The sequence below is a fragment of the Aplidium turbinatum genome, chromosome 10, assembly GCF_918807975.1.
Source record: "Aplidium turbinatum chromosome 10, kaAplTurb1.1, whole genome shotgun sequence".
Lineage (NCBI taxonomy): Eukaryota > Metazoa > Chordata > Ascidiacea > Aplousobranchia > Polyclinidae > Aplidium > Aplidium turbinatum.
In genome coordinates, this window is record NC_137481.1 from 1,212,550 (window position 1) to 1,228,214 (window position 15,665).

The window sequence follows — 15,665 nt, forward strand, 5'->3', positions numbered from 1 at the left end:
ATGTGATGTGCGATTTTGAAAGCTGTAAAAACTTACCGGTACTTGTCTCTCAGTCTCAGTTTCTTCAGACATTGTGATGTCCATGGGTTCGCAAGGCATAGGCTAACAGCGATGCCACTTTTGATGTAATTACATCAAATTTGATGTTTTTGGGTAACCTTTTGATGTTTGATGTTTTTGCCCAAAAATCTGATGTTAAGCGATTTGGTATTAACTAGCTCAGACTAAATAAAATATAATCAATTTGGTGAATTCAATAACTTTAAAAAGACAGCTTCTAGCTCGCCAACTTGTATCCCAATGTAGTGGAGGGTGTACCAGCTGGCAACCATCAAATAGGCTAGTGGAAAATATGAGCAATGGTGGTCCATGTAAAAGATACATGAGCATGATGAGCCGTTGTGAAGAAAACTGATAGGCTGGTAGTAGTACCGTACCTAAAATGAAGACATTAAGGGCCATATTTCAAAACCTTACTTGAGCTCAAGTCGGCCTTGACTAAAAATTCGACCTCATGAAGTAGGCTAAAGTGTAATACCAAAATGCCACTTTAACTTGATGCTTCATAACTAGCCGATTGCTGGGCTTGATTCATCATAAAAGATGCATTTTGTAAAAGCAGTTTTGCATTGCATTTGAAGTGAGTCAAACTTGAAGTCGAGTAGGGTTTTAAAATACAGGCCTAAGTTGTACTGTAGGTAAGTAAGCTTATTTGCAAATGTCAGCCGCCAAAATTAAAAAGGTACTGTATTGAAAGCGTACTCACTGGTTTACATGATTTTTGCTCCATGAACTTTGAAAACTGATTTAGAGTAATTTTGGGGTGCTGAATCCGACTCTTACCTCAGATTTATCCTATCAAGTCAGGTTTGTGAGATATAATAACAGCAAGTTGTTACTTTTGTCAAAAGTGGAAGATTTGATGTTGCGTTTATTGCACATACACATTGTGCTATATCCAGAAATCCAGACCATTTGGTGCATAAGTAGCCGAAGTACATCCACCAACTATAATTTTGATACCGATTTGTTTTCTAAGCAACAAGGCAAGGCTTATTGAGGCAGTAACAACAAGCAAAAAGGCAGGCTAAAAGTATAACTGACCCCTCCGTCAATGTTTTGCATGAAACCACAAAGATTTAAGCAGGCCTATGGCAATGCTTGTCCAGTAACCTTATTTAGGCTGTTTTGGCCTGTTTAACCTTTTGTTATAGCACTGCATATGTTGGTGGTGAACGCAACGCCAAATCTTCCACTTTTGATAAAAGTAACAATTTGTTGTCATCATATCTCACAAACCTGACGTGATAGGATAAATCTGAGGTCAGATTTGGATTCAGCACCCCAAAATCACTCTAAATCAGTCTTCATCGTTTTGGAGCTAAACAATTTTTTTTTGAAGACCTAGTGTTACTTTAGTTGCATATAAAATTGTGCTAGCCAAGTAGTTTTTCTTGAAAACTTGTTTTTTAAATAAACTTTTAAGTAAATTTACGAAAAAAGTCTAGATTTAATGTAATTATTGTCTTTTTTATTAATTTATTGACAAAACGCACCCGAGCTTTTAATTTGATGTTTTAATCTTGAATTTGATGTTTTTTATGAAAAAAATTTGATGTTTTAAAAATTGATGTGAGTGGCAACACTGTAGGCTAACTTGACCGTGACCTGAACTTTAATTAATCCCAAGTTTTATTTCTCAAAAACAGGAATAACATACGGTACTTTAAAAAGAATATATAGGCCTGCAGCAGATACAGTTTATTTTGTTCTGTTGGCAAATCAACAATAAGAAAGCAAAGTTACGGTACCTTACTAACAAGGAGACAAGGAAAATCTGCTTGTCTTTATCGACTTTAGCATTCTGAGTGCTTGGCTGAACTTGCAATAATAATAATAATCGTGTTTTTATTTGCACCCATTGCGATAACATACAGTACGGTACACTGCGATCACAGATGCGATACAACAGACTTCAGGAAGTGCTCAGTGAACTGACATATAGTCTTCGAGTCAGCTGCTCCCCTTATTTTGGCTTGCCATTAAGTGTTTTTCCAAGACTCAGTGGCGTGCTCTGAAGCGGTGTCGAACCCACGTCCTTTCAAACGTCTCGCAGACGTTCTCACCACTCGGCAACGCAGCCGACACACACTAATTTTTTTTTCAAAAATTTTATTGAGGGAAGTTGAACAGATGTTCTTTCAAGCATGAAGCAGTCACTTTCACCTTTAGGTCGCTGTAAGTTCAGCTTATTTTGTTGGTGAATAAACATCAAGACAAATAATTGGATCGCAGCAAAAGGTCACCAAGTCAGCTGCCACTAAAACACATGGAATACTTTTTGCAAGAGCAGACCAGGTGTATTATTAACTCAAACATTTGAGTCAAGACCTTCAGACCAGCTCTTCATTTCAAAATGATTGGTTTGTAGGCATCTTGACTACTAGTGCAGTGTTACATACAATTGTTTAAAATTGATGTAAAAGCTATTTGAAAGCTTTTTATGTGTGTTGATGAGCAGAGGTGGGCACCCGCTACTTTTAAAGTAGCGCGCTACCCGCTACCGCTACTTGAGTCAAAGTAGCGCGCGCTACCGCTACCCGCTACCAATTTACAAAAGTAGCGCGCTACCCGCTACCGCTACTCGGGCCAAAGTAGCGCGCGCTACCGCTACTTCTTCCGCTACTTTTGTCTAAAATGACACTAGGAAACACTCAAGTCCCTAGTGACGCAAAAATGACCTTGAAACGAATGTTATCATTCGTTTACGTTGTCATTTTAACGTCGTTATAGAAAACACATTCTAAGGGAAATTTATTGTTATGCATCTTTCAAAAACACAAGCATTTCATAATGAGAGTCACTAAGTCTTGCCCGCTTTCGCTTAAGCACATCTTTTCCAACAGAGAAAAGTCTCTCCACTCCAGCACTGGAAGGAATGGGGGTGTTGTATTTAATGAACAGATGTTTTAACTAGGTATTCGAAAAGCTCAAGGACTTGCTCTTGTCCGAAAAAAAGGCGTCCACAATTGTTGCTTCCTTCTGCACCAACGTTTCACAGGATGGCGCAAATACTCCGAACAATACATCTTCGGAGTCATGACTGGTGTTGGTGTCACTCTTCTCGGTATCAACCTTGTTTGTTTGTTTATCTTTATCCTGCATTGCGGGAAAGCGGACTTGAGCGCTATGCATCGGTGTACGCCTTCCGACATACACCTGACCTACGCTGCAGCCGACGGCAATGTCTGTTTTCCGGTTGTCTACTCTACTTATGACTTAAATTTGGTACTACCCATTACTCGAAATCGATCACTAGGTAGAGGCAATTATCGTTAAGTTTCTTGCCTAGAGAAACAACAGCAAGTGCGGGTGGCTGGAGTCGAACATGCAGGCTCTCGACTGCGAGCCAAACGCGCTAACCACTCGGCCACGGCTGCCGACTTGCTTGATGTCTCCCGCAACAGTCGAATTACATCTGTCTTGACTTTTTCTCGCAGTGCGTCAGCGTCATCTGTGGAAACGTAGTTCAGAAATTGTAGCCACGACGTTTTGAAGGAGGGATGAAGACCTGATGCCATAACGCATTTCATGTTGTTGAAGCACTTGTTGAATCGTTTCTTCACCCCTTCAAGGACTTTCACTTTCAACTCTTCACAGGTCACAAGATCACTAATCTCGGTAAACTTCTTCCCGCAAATTGTGATGGTTGGAAGCAAGACTCCGTAATATGCCTTGGACTCGCCCTGGAGAATGTCTAAAGCCTGGCAAATAGGCTTCATCACACGGAGATATTCGTCGAAGAAGTTGACGTCAGCTAGAAAAGACCGAAACTTTGCAACCAAGCCAATTATATAGCTGCTTGACCACGCCAGTACTGCAAAAAAACAAGCATTTTTTTCAATTTAAATTGAAAAGTAGCGGGTAGCGGGAATGCGACTGAAAAAAAGTAGCGCCTCTCCCGCTACCGCTACTTTGCCATAAAAATAGCGCCGCTACTGCAGCCGCTACTCCAACTAAACAGTAGCGCCGCTACCGCTACTTTTACCAAAAAAGTAGCGCCGTTAGTAGCGCCGCTACAAAAGTAGCGCGCTACTGCCCACCTCTGTTGATGAGTAGAAGGACAAAGCGATCATCAATCACAAACCATTTTGTGGGTAAGTTCGGCTTGACAACTTAACTTAGATAACCGTATAGTTTTTCGATACCTTCATTGTGTAGCTTCCGTATCAATAAAAGTAATACATATATTATATTTTCTGCTATTTGTACACTGAAATGAATGTGGAACTATTCTGGAATAAACTTAATTGATTGAGTTCTTGTATTTGTTGAATCTCTTAATACTGACGATTTATAATTAAAAGAGATTTGAACGATGTATTTGTTATCTGCAGATGTTACATTGGAACAGTATGCTAATTCACGATCAGCTACAAGTCGTTTAAAGAAAGGTATTCTTCCAAAATCACAACATGGGGGTGAGGATGACATTTTGTTACATGGCTATTTAATCTTGAGGTGCTACAATTTGTGTATCTCCGATCTAACAGGATAGTGTGCGAGACAATTATTTTGACCAAGCAGCTTCTATTCCAGTCACTATCTTCTTTGCATCTGTAGATCTTTTTATTGGAAATGAGCTTGAAATATGCAAGTACAGCTTTAAAAAGGAGTTAACTTTAACATCGTTTGCATTTGGTGATGCAGTGAAGGCAACATCTCGGCCAGAGCTTCCGCCTTTGGTAATATCAACTTCAGATAATCAATGTTCAAGCCCATTTGGTAAGCTAGCACACACACCTCCGGCTCTCAGCTTGAGTCACTATTACTTTCTGTCTGGAGCTGGAGTTGAAAAAAATGGTGGAGTTTGGCCGGAACTGGATGTAGTTCCATCACTGGTAGCATGGGTAATTAAGTAAAAACCGTGTCATTTGCGAATACCGAATTGTGTTACCAGGAGAACTTGAATGGTTTGAAAGAGATCTTGCCGATTATGACGAACAGGGTGATGACGTCAGACCGATCACCCAGATTGCTGTTACAAGTCAGGGTAAGTGGTTCAACTCACCCCGTGATACGTTTGTTGATTTATGTAAAGATGGAAAAGTTGCGCCTAACTTTGGTCGTTGCTGTCATGAAGGATTAGGTTAAGCGTAGTCAGTAGTCACATATAGAATCTTTACGATTCATCAACCCCACTATTGTTACACTGTGATGAAGATATTTTGTTGTTTTCAGCAACCAGCGACCATGGTCGGTCGTACCCTCTCGACCTGTGGTTCCTCATCGCCGATTACATCCCGCCTGAAGATGTGAAGAAGTTCGCTTTGTTGTGTCGCGATGCTTATTACGTCACAAGCACAGTCAGCTTCTACAGGAGATTATGGAGGCGACACCGACCAATGCGCGACCTGTCAGCGACTCTGCGTGACGTGTGCCGCAACGTCGATCGGTCGTACACGTCACCAGGAAGCAGGGGTTACCGCGCTAACGTCATCCGGGGATTGAACTACTGCCACCCTCCTTTCGTGAACGCCTCGTCGGGATGCGATCTGCATGCTTTGGAAGGAACGCAATGTATAATGCAGTGGCACCAGCTATTTCGACAGAAGGTTCGACTTTATGTAGCCTGGTTTCATGTTTGAAATTGTGTTCACTGCTGACACCCTACAGTGTTCTTTGATATCCTCAACGGACATTGATGACGTTGCAGTGCATGTTCTGCTTCAAGATGAGGTTTCCTTCTCCGTCCTCATGTTCTTGTCTGGCTCATGGGAGGAACGAGGACTTGTGGTGGAATCCGGAGCATAATTGCTGCATCCTGCAAGTCGTCTGTGAGAACTTCATTGATTTGTCCAGTTCCCAGATGGGAGGGCTAACACTTACCAAGGTGAGAGTGGGACCAGCTTTGCTGCTGAAAGCCTTAATACTTAAAGCAGTCTTGTTTTTATGAAGTAGAAAACTTCCCTAGACACTAATGTACTTAATTTACCTTTAGTGTAGGATAGCTGTGTGCAGTTTTGGTGGTATGTTTTGGGGATAGCTCTCCATTTGCTTTAAAGAAGCCTGGTCTTCACCCCGACACATCAGAGTTGACCAGTTGTCTCCTCCACTTCTCTGTTGTTGGCATCTTCAAGTTAGCAGATCATCCTTCAATTGCTCCTTAATATCCATCCGCTCTCTCAATACATGATTTCTTACTTTGCGAGTAGTAAAATATGATTTAAATACTGCATCCCATACAACATGCATCTAACGTATGAGCAGTCGCGACATGCTTCATTTGTGACGTTGCTTTCAGTGTCACGTGACGGTGAGCGCGGACATGATGCGGCACAAGGTGAAGCTCTTGTTCCATAATACCGGGAGGAGTTTAAAAAAGATTCCCCTCTCCAAGTAAGAACAAGGATGCGCGCAGTGATGTTGACTTTTGAATCCGGGATGATTTAAGGACCCGAAATCTTACCAGAGGCCGTAGCTGGAAGAAAACACCGCATAATTTTTGAAGTTTTGTTTTTTTAAATACCATTTTTATAGAAAATTATATTTTTCTTAAGTGCCTTCCTGGGAATTTCCACTTGTTTGAGTCAATGCATTTTTAAAGAGGCGGGTCTGTTGTTGGTATCGGGGGCCAAGTTATTCTCACGGCCCTGGATGCGCGTCCATGTCGGATGCAATCGTCACAGTCATTGATGCCATAGTGAATGAAACATTCAACTCTCGCCGTCCGATGATAAGCAGTGCACTCCACCGACAGCTCTTCCGCAACTATTGTTGGTTTACTTTAAGTCAAACGCTTAGTCGCTGTTGTGTCATGTTTCACCTCGTAGATTGATTTAATTGTTAACGCATTAAATACATTGCTTGTTTAGCTCGTTTTCAGTAGCGTGCCGTGCCACATGAAATTTCTCATCTGCTAAATCTACTGCTGAAACCTGAAGTTACATTCCACTATCAGCTTCATACTAACCATGGCTCTCCTAGGTACAAGGAGGTCGATGGCAAATCATTGACACTCAACTCGGTCTTGCACTATCAAGTTCACCGCTGGTGGCGCCAAACGTACAACTTCCGCAATATCAAGGATTCCTATCGATGATGACGTCACCTTGAAGAAGCGAACGACGCACGCGGCCGAAGGTCCGGGATTGGAGGAATTTTAGGGTTTATGAAGATTGACTCACTGGGAGTTGCAACGACCAAACGACTGCCTGTTTTAATGTGCCAAGATGGTTATTCGTTTTGTTCGATTCGTATCTCGATGTACAACATAGTTTTTCGTTTTATTTGTTCTGTGTACATTTAATCCTATTGCACTCGCAACAAATCATTTCCAACAAGCTCTCAGGGAGGCCACAACCCTCCCTTTAAAACGTATGACGTCAACCATATTACTGATCAATGCAATCGTGACGTCACACAACTCAAAGGGAGGGTTATGGCGCGACTCTACAACTTTTGCAGTTGAAATACGCCATGAAAGCAAAGTCTGCTCCGTGTATTTTAACATAGAAACTCCGTCGGAAGAGGCTTTAGTGATTATTCTCAACTCTCCCAAACGGTGGTTGATACCAACTGGCTTGGGCTGCAGTCTCATTCCAACACTTCCTTGGCCGAAGTCATATCTGCAAAGGAGAAGAGTCAAACATGTGAAGTATTGATATTATCCGTCTACAACGTTTTACTTAGATCCTATTGGTCAGAAATAAACTACCGCTACCATAATTCAGTGTGTATTACCTCCAGTCAACTTTGCGTGAAAGCGATCCATAGGCTAGGCTATACGAAGACTATTTCATTGAAATAATAATGACGGCAAATTCTAGTGCTTCAATTTGCCTGGTGAAAGTATTTTGACTTTACAACCACATTTGAAAGCTCGCACGCCGTTGAAAAATGGCGCGGCAACCACCAACGTACTTTCAGTGACTCGCAATTACCATCGCGCTATGATCACAGATCACCAGTTACAATTACTCTATAACCGATTGACCGCAGCACAATCTTAAGAGTTTTAGTTATTTCCTATGTACCTATCAAGGTATACCAAAGTTAGGCCAGTAGAAGTAAAATATACAACTATGCATTATAAATAATCACAATTCACAACATCATCAGCTATGTTAAAGTACCAGCTTCTCTATGGTTAGATCAATCCTCAGGAGAGAAGAGTTATTCTTGGCCGATATTCCAGGTGAAGGGGAAGCTTCTTGGAGCGCCATCTAGTGACAAGAATGAACATCAACGTGTGGTCCTTTCCGAGTATTTCATCGTTGCAGAGAATATCCAGCTGGAAAAGTTAAAATAATTCATCGCCAACTACTCAGAACATGACGTCATCGTATTGATGGAAAGAAACTGAAGTTATTTTGTCGAATAAAATAGTTTTACTTTGTCCATTATACCGTATTGAAACTACTGTACTATACATAGGCGCCTAACTATTTTTTTGGCCGTGGGGGCGAAAGCGTGTTTCATCAGCAGCAACGTAAATTCAGCGAAGTGTCACGCAGATGGATGACGTAATTATGTCGTCACACTAGGATTGCTTTTATTGCCACACTCGGAGTTATCGCTACGTTCGACCTACCGTTAATTATTATAAACAAAGCTCGACCAAAACACATGCTATGCGTCTGCGTTGGCTAGCGGTTGATGGACTGCGACTCTTTAAGCTAAGCACAACATAAAGTTTAGCAACGAAGTAGATTTATTAGCATGAAACAAGATACGAAAAGGTATACTGTAAATGGAATGAAAGTACTAACTTGATCATACGCTTGAAAATATACCTGTTGAAAGTAAAATCATTCATGTTTACATCAATCCAACAGCGAACAGCACGTCACCTTGAATAAATTTAAAAGTTTCTGACATCCGTAAACAGCCCTTGAAAAATAGTTACGGAGAGACGTTTGATTAAGTTTTCGACTTGACATTGCTCCCTTTTCACTACAATATGGCAACTTATGGCTGACATGCTTTCAAGTTTTAATTCGCTGTGATACGCCCGTTTTCGTGTTGCAGATGAAACAAAAAATGCGCATATTTCCCGCCTGTCGTCGTCGTCGTGTGAGCTTTGATCGGGTTTTATGGCAACGGTCGTGTGTGCGCCATGCAGTTTGCGCGAGTCCGTTGTTGTGTTGATTATGCCGTGTGTGCGCAATGCGGTTTGTACCAGCCCTTGTTGTATAGGCGCCGACTTTTCAAAAAACTTTGGGGGGCGAGAAAGGTGATGACATCATAACCATAACGCTATTTTACTCAATTAAAATAGTCTTTGATTAAGCTTAGTGTCTTGCTTATATTGACACCTAGGTCGCAAACTGAATTTGTTGGAACGGCTGCTTGAAACGATTAGTTTTACGCATGCAGTACACCTAGTCGAAAAAAATTGATATTGTTAGCTCATAATTGGAACAGTTAAAAAACAAGCCGATTCATTTCCTTTTCATGCGAGTGAATAACAACGATCAAGACAGTGAAGTTATCGAAATAAAACGCAAAAAATCATGATCTCAAGCAGAGTGGAAACACGCTTTCAGTTTTATTAGCTTCGTTTCGCTCGTTTTGTTAATTACTTACCTTCAAAGCGTAAACAACGGCGAAGTGTTTTCTCTTCTGTTTTTTTTTTATCGAAAGTCTTTATATCGAATACCGTATATACTCGAGTATAGGTCGAGATGTTCGTTCACAAGTGATTTTCACCTCAAAAAGACAGGTTCAATTTATACACAGGACAAGCTCGGCAGTGTTCAAAATGAACACATTTTTGCTGCGGCAAAATCATTGCCGACGTAGATTACGGAGTGTGTAATGGCGTCGGCCGAACTAAAAGTTTTGAATGCGTTCATTCGTAGTGATTCAAACTTAATTTTCAAATTTAATGATTTCTTATCAATTCTAAACTTTATGCACTTGTTGAGCAATATGCAAAGCTCACGAGACAAAACAGCGGAAAGAACTGTTTTAAGAGATCAATTTTTTAATTTTTACGTGTAGGATATAATTGTTCTTATTAAGTAACATTCCATGATAGTTGAAGTCGATGTAAAACCTTAACGGCCGCATAAAACAGTGATGTCAGGTTAGTTAGGTGATAATAGCGGTAAGAGACGTCGCTAATGCAAGCAATATCTGCGACCAAGACCATTAAACACTTTTTCTTTTATCCGTTTTCAATCTACCGGTAATTCTCACACATTGCGAACAAAACAATGCGTTCTGTTGAATCATAATTGATCTCACAGCGGGAAGACCTCGTTGACAATAGCGCGTCTAATTTAGCTGGTTTACTTAATATTGCAGTGAATAGTTACGTGCCTATTCCAGCAGTGTAAGTTACTCTACCAGCAATTTTGAAATTTCCATAAATGATACCGTATGAGAAAGCTATGCGATCAATTGCTGTTTTGCGGGCAAGAGGAGCAACGTAGGCTATTTTTCGCTTTCGGCATTCTTTAAGTCCGTTTAAATGATCAAAATGTCTTTCGCAAAGTGTTTTATCTTTGAAACACCACTTGTAATAACCATTTTTGTTGCCCCTCAACCATAAATTTACGGGGGGCGCCGCCCCCGCCCCCCCCCCCCCCCGAAGTCGGCGCGTATGCCTTGTTGCGTTGGTTAGTGGTTACCTCGGGCCCAGACTTCAAGTTCATTTTCACAGCAAGCGATTCACTGCCGCGACAATTCTCTGCAGAGGTTTCGACTTTCGAAAGCGACATCGAGTCTGTTTGCAAGCGCATTAAGCTAAACGCACGCTGCGTCAACGTAGCAAATTATGTTGTTTTTAGGTGCATTCAACATTTGATGACATTGAATCGACGCAAAATGGTAGATTGTTGCTATGTCTCAGGCAGCAAAATCAGTCATTTTTACATTGATTTAACGTCTGCAGACGTTAAATCAATGTAAAAATGACAGATTTTTTTGTCTGGGTGGGATTGTAGCATCCTACTCGTTCTAGTGATTATTTATCGCAAAACTGTTGCGGTTTGCATTTAAAAATGTTTTCCTGCTGCCGATCGCTAGTTCATCTATTGTTTTATGTATCAATACAGCATAAAAAAGTTGCCCCACGCAGAAATATGCGTGGGGGCCTGGCCCCCACGGCTTATGCGCCTATGGTACTATATGTTTACAAGCAGAATTGTAAGGATGCAACACAGAAGATATTCGCACAGTTGGCAATTTGAGATCGTTGCACTCCTTAAAAAAGACCAAAAATTTAGAATGACACGCGCTTTCAAAGGTCGGCTGCATAGCCGAGTGGTGAGAGCACTGGAACGGCAATCGAAAAGACGCCGGTTCGACACCGCTCTAGAGCATGCGACTGTGTCTTTGGCAGGACACTTAAAGGCATGCCTGAGGGTGGACACGAAGATTGGCTTCCTTGCCTTCCAGTCCACTTAATCTAAATCTTCAATTACCAGGTGTAAGGCTGGATACGACAAACGAAAAGGTTATTGATACGTTGCATGTTCAGTTTTTAAGTAAACGCTGAAACTTACTTCTCCGTGCCGCTGTATCCCTAGACCTAGGTTCTTTGCAAGGAATTTCTTGAGTATCTTGATGGAAGCGTGAACCGAGCATTGTATGAAGGGACGCTTGAGCGGCTTCATGGAGCAGTTGGAACTCCGGAGGAAAACGTCAACTTGTTCATCCGACCTGCGTGACAAGAACAACCAAGTCTTCGCGAGTCACGTCGATTTAAATGTATCTATCACTATCAAACTTGTGCATAACATTTCACGCGATGGACTGATTTGTAGAATGTTTACAATGGGACCAACGAAACCTTAATACCCCTTGAAATTTCACATCTTTTTGAACCACTGACAGGCGTCTAAGCTGGAATGAGGATTCCGCGCTGATTAGCCAAAAATTTTATTCTATCTATAAATATAATTTTGGTAAAGAGGTTACTTTCTTCAGCCACAGACATATACAACACAGACACATTATGTTCAATTTTAATCCATTATGTTAAATGCCGTGTGGTTGCTTGGTTGTATATATCTATAAATATCTCACGACATTTAGTATTCTGACAAAGCAACTGAGAGTCAGTCGAAAAGTACTTCAGCTTCGAGCTATGACAAACCTACTCGTAACAGTTATTGCCAAAGAACACTCTTCTTGCAGCAATTCTAACAGATTAAAAGCGAAAAGAAAATTAAGCAGACCTGTGATGATTCTGCATTTTTTGATTTTCATTCACTTGAGAGGGAAGTCCCTTTTCTATTTTCGTATTTACGTCATGAGGAGTCGCCATCTTGTGGTCAGAGTAAAACTTGTTTCTCCGTCTCCATTCTCCTGATGGACAAACCATAATCAGGAAAAGCAATGGCGACACGAAAAAATTAAGCAACAAAGTCTTCATGAGTTATTATCAAATACATAATCATTAAGTTCCTTGCTCTCGTCGAGAGTTGGAGGCAATGAAGCTCCAAGTTTGTCTTACAACAATAGCCTATTAGGAAAAACATCCACATTTTGGATTAGAAGTAACCAGGCGTTCCAACCATTTTGCTCTTAACAATTCTAGCACATCCGATGATTTATGTTCATGAGCACAATATTGATGTCTTGATCATAACAAAAGTGAGACTGAGACATGTGCAAACAGGTAATGTTCACTTTTTTGTTTTTGAAAAAACAACATGTTTGTCCCAGTATTAATGAGAAATAAACACTTGAACAATGTTTTAAACTTTTTTGGCATTTAAAGCTCTAGCCAGTTTCCTTTTGGCGATACATGCACTTTTCAAGCAGATAAAACCATTTAAGACCCTATATACAGCGGCTGGAGACATGAAACTAGCAAAGGACCAGAGTGGCCACTTTCTTGTATGCATTTTTCAAAACCAAAAACTGTGTAAACATTTAATTGAAAAAACGAAGTTGCAAAAATTAGTCTTATAAATGAAACAGGTTTAACTTTTAACATGTAACATGTTTTTAACTAACAAATTTAAATTTTGAGAACATTTGTTAGTTAGAAACATGGTACATGCTACAAACTTATCATAATTTTACCTCATACGAATCAAATGTGCATTGTACAAACCTTCCTAACATTTTTATTTGTATGCACACATCACACATAGTATAATAAATGGTTTTAATACCACAAAAAAGTGCTCAATGCTAGGCAGAGCTAATTCAAGTAGATTCAATCACTATTATTATCCAAGTAAACTTTACAGCTTGTTCTTCAAAGAGCAACCGAGGTTAATCTTTCTAGAACCATGGTGATGTGATTGCAGTGTTAATACAAAGTGTTCAACTCGCACAGTGCTAGGGGCAAAGTAGTACAACAAATGGAATCAATGCCACTGCGCTAGTTGAGCACTTTGTATTAATGCTACGATCGCGTAACTATGGATCTAGAAAAGATTCACCTAGGTTACTCGTTGAAGAACATCACCATCGCAAGTAAAGATCGGTATTTAAAGCTCATGTTAATTATATTACACTCCTATTTGATATTACCGATTTCTCTTTTGCATGTTTTTCGGAACGTTCTGACTACCCAGCAAAGGGCGAAACAGGCTCTAAAGGTTACTTTAATAATAGTGATTCAATTTACTTGTATACATAGGCAGTTGATCCAATATGAAAAATAAAAACTCTAAATCTTTAAAACAAAAAAGTTAACAGCCAAAGATGCAATCATGCTATTCACAAATGAGTGAAGGTTCTCTCACACCTGGAAAGTGGGAATCACTTCAGTGACATTGTAATGTTGTTCAACTCACTTTGCTTTAAATTTGGGACAAGTTTTTCAACAATGTCCTGCATGGTTCTATCATGGCCAATGTATTGCAGTGGATAGCTGTGGTGGATGAGGGTATTACACTTTGGGCAATTGTGATTTTTCTTTTTGATATGCATCAACAAACAACTCCGACAAACTAAAAAAAAAAACAAAGAACATTCTACTGATCACTAGTCTTGTCACAAATTAGCTTTGAATCAAAAGAGCATCACACTTCCAATTGTTAAATAACTGTCCATTTGAAAAGAATTAAACCATCACATTCGTGTAATATTATAATTCTTACAAATCATAGAAAGGGCTACAAGATGCATCACAGTTTAAGCTCATAGTTTTCCTTGACTTGAAAAAATTCGGTCATTTTTTATTTATTTCGGTCATTTTTTCTGATGAAAATATTTCTTTTCAAGTTGCTGATACAAACCAAATTGCACTTCCTGACTAGGTACATTAAGTTTCACTGAAAAACGTATATATACCGTATATTTTTTCAGACACTTTGACCGAATTGACTACGGTATATTTTTTTCGGACGATTTGCTAAAAAATCGGTCAATGACCGATAAACAAATGAAAAAAAAGAACAGTTTCCATGTGACCATCAACTGAATTTTTTTATGAATACCTTTGCCTAAGAATGTAAAAATTTAAAATTCACCCTGATAGCTCACTTGGTTAGAGCGTGACTTCTGAAACAAAAATGGCCGCTTGTTAATCAATGTGGTGCAGAAGAACAGACCACATCGTCAACGATTGTACTATCTTCAGCCCACCTAACAAAGTGAAGGTCTGCGTGCCTTGGATGATAAAACTAAAGACTAGCTGCTTTCTCGCAACTTTTTTTGGTTGTGATTGATGTATTTTAATTGTTGAATAGTTTCATAACTCAATTACGGTATTATTCTTTTCAGAGTGAAAATTGACTAGTGGGCCCTTGTTGTCTCCCTATTAATAAAAAAAACTTAAACATTGCATGTATTATCGTTTTATGTCTCATCTGTGTTTTGTTTAGGTATTTGTTTCGATAAAGAAATTAATCTAGTGATAATTGATTGAACTAGTCGCAGCGTGTTTGGGAAAACACCACACATGATTGAAACACCGCTATTTAAAAATACACATTCACACAACGCGCCTTCGATGCTGAAACAATTAATTGTGCAATGTATGTTGTCCAATAACAACTAAAAAAAACACCCTAACATGCACCAAATGCTCAACTTACATGTGTGAATACACTCTACTATGGTTGTAGCATCAATCAGGTAACCTCCACAAATGCAACAGGTGATGTGCTCATTTAATTGACAGAGTTCCACGTTACGATCCAGTTGAAGTTCCATTCCAATTTTCGCCACAACGTTCTTTCGTTTAAATCTTCACTACTTGTGGCTTGTGGGGTGACTCCGTGACTGGAGACTGGTGCGTCTTTGGATTGCACTAATTTGTAATTTGGCAATTTGCATTAATTGCATTGGCAACACCGCTTCTTCAGGTTTTTTTTCAGTTTTAGCCGGGAAACAGGGATGTGCAAATTATGAATTTAAAATCCAAATCCACTTCCAGATTTTAACCTAAAACCCAATTCCAAGTCTGGATTATAAAAATTGCAAAAATCCATATCTAGTTAAATCAGAGGAAGCAAACATACGCAATGTTTTGTTCTACATTTTTGCATGTTGAAGACATTTTTGTATGTTCGGTATGAACCTCGCCTTACAGAACCTTGAAGGTAAAAGCTCGTTTGACAACAATCTATTGCAATTAAACGAAAAACAATTATTTTCTAATAGTTTTTAGAAAAACATTGAAGCCATATTCAAATTAGCCGAAGTCCAAATCCGGTATGCAAAATATCTTAAATCCAAATTCGGTCGCTGAG

The 15,665-nt window shown here is 39.7% G+C and overlaps 2 protein-coding genes across 2 annotated transcripts; one reads left to right on the forward strand and one right to left on the reverse strand.

The window, feature by feature from the left end:
* The first annotated feature begins 4,378 nt into the window (after positions 1-4,378).
* LOC145778332 (transmembrane protein 183-like) lies at positions 4,379-7,349 on the forward strand. Its single transcript, XM_082589800.1, has 6 exons — positions 4,379-4,481; positions 4,961-5,053; positions 5,242-5,615; positions 5,717-5,893; positions 6,305-6,399; positions 6,988-7,349. Exons 1-6 carry the CDS (start codon positions 4,379-4,381, stop codon positions 7,100-7,102), a joined length of 957 nt encoding a protein of 318 aa, XP_082445926.1. The 3' UTR covers positions 7,103-7,349.
* A 137-nt stretch (positions 7,350-7,486) lies between these two features.
* On the reverse strand, positions 7,487-15,210 carry LOC145778081 (polycomb group RING finger protein 3-like). Its single transcript, XM_082589492.1, has 6 exons — positions 15,009-15,210; positions 13,764-13,919; positions 12,189-12,318; positions 11,514-11,670; positions 8,136-8,293; positions 7,487-7,628 (listed from the first exon to the last, which is right to left on the reverse strand). The coding sequence occupies exons 1-5, from the start codon at positions 15,124-15,126 to the stop codon at positions 8,162-8,164; spliced, it is 693 nt and encodes a 230-aa protein (XP_082445618.1). The 5' UTR covers positions 15,127-15,210; the 3' UTR covers positions 7,487-7,628; positions 8,136-8,161.
* Between the last annotated feature and the right edge of the window lie 455 nt (positions 15,211-15,665).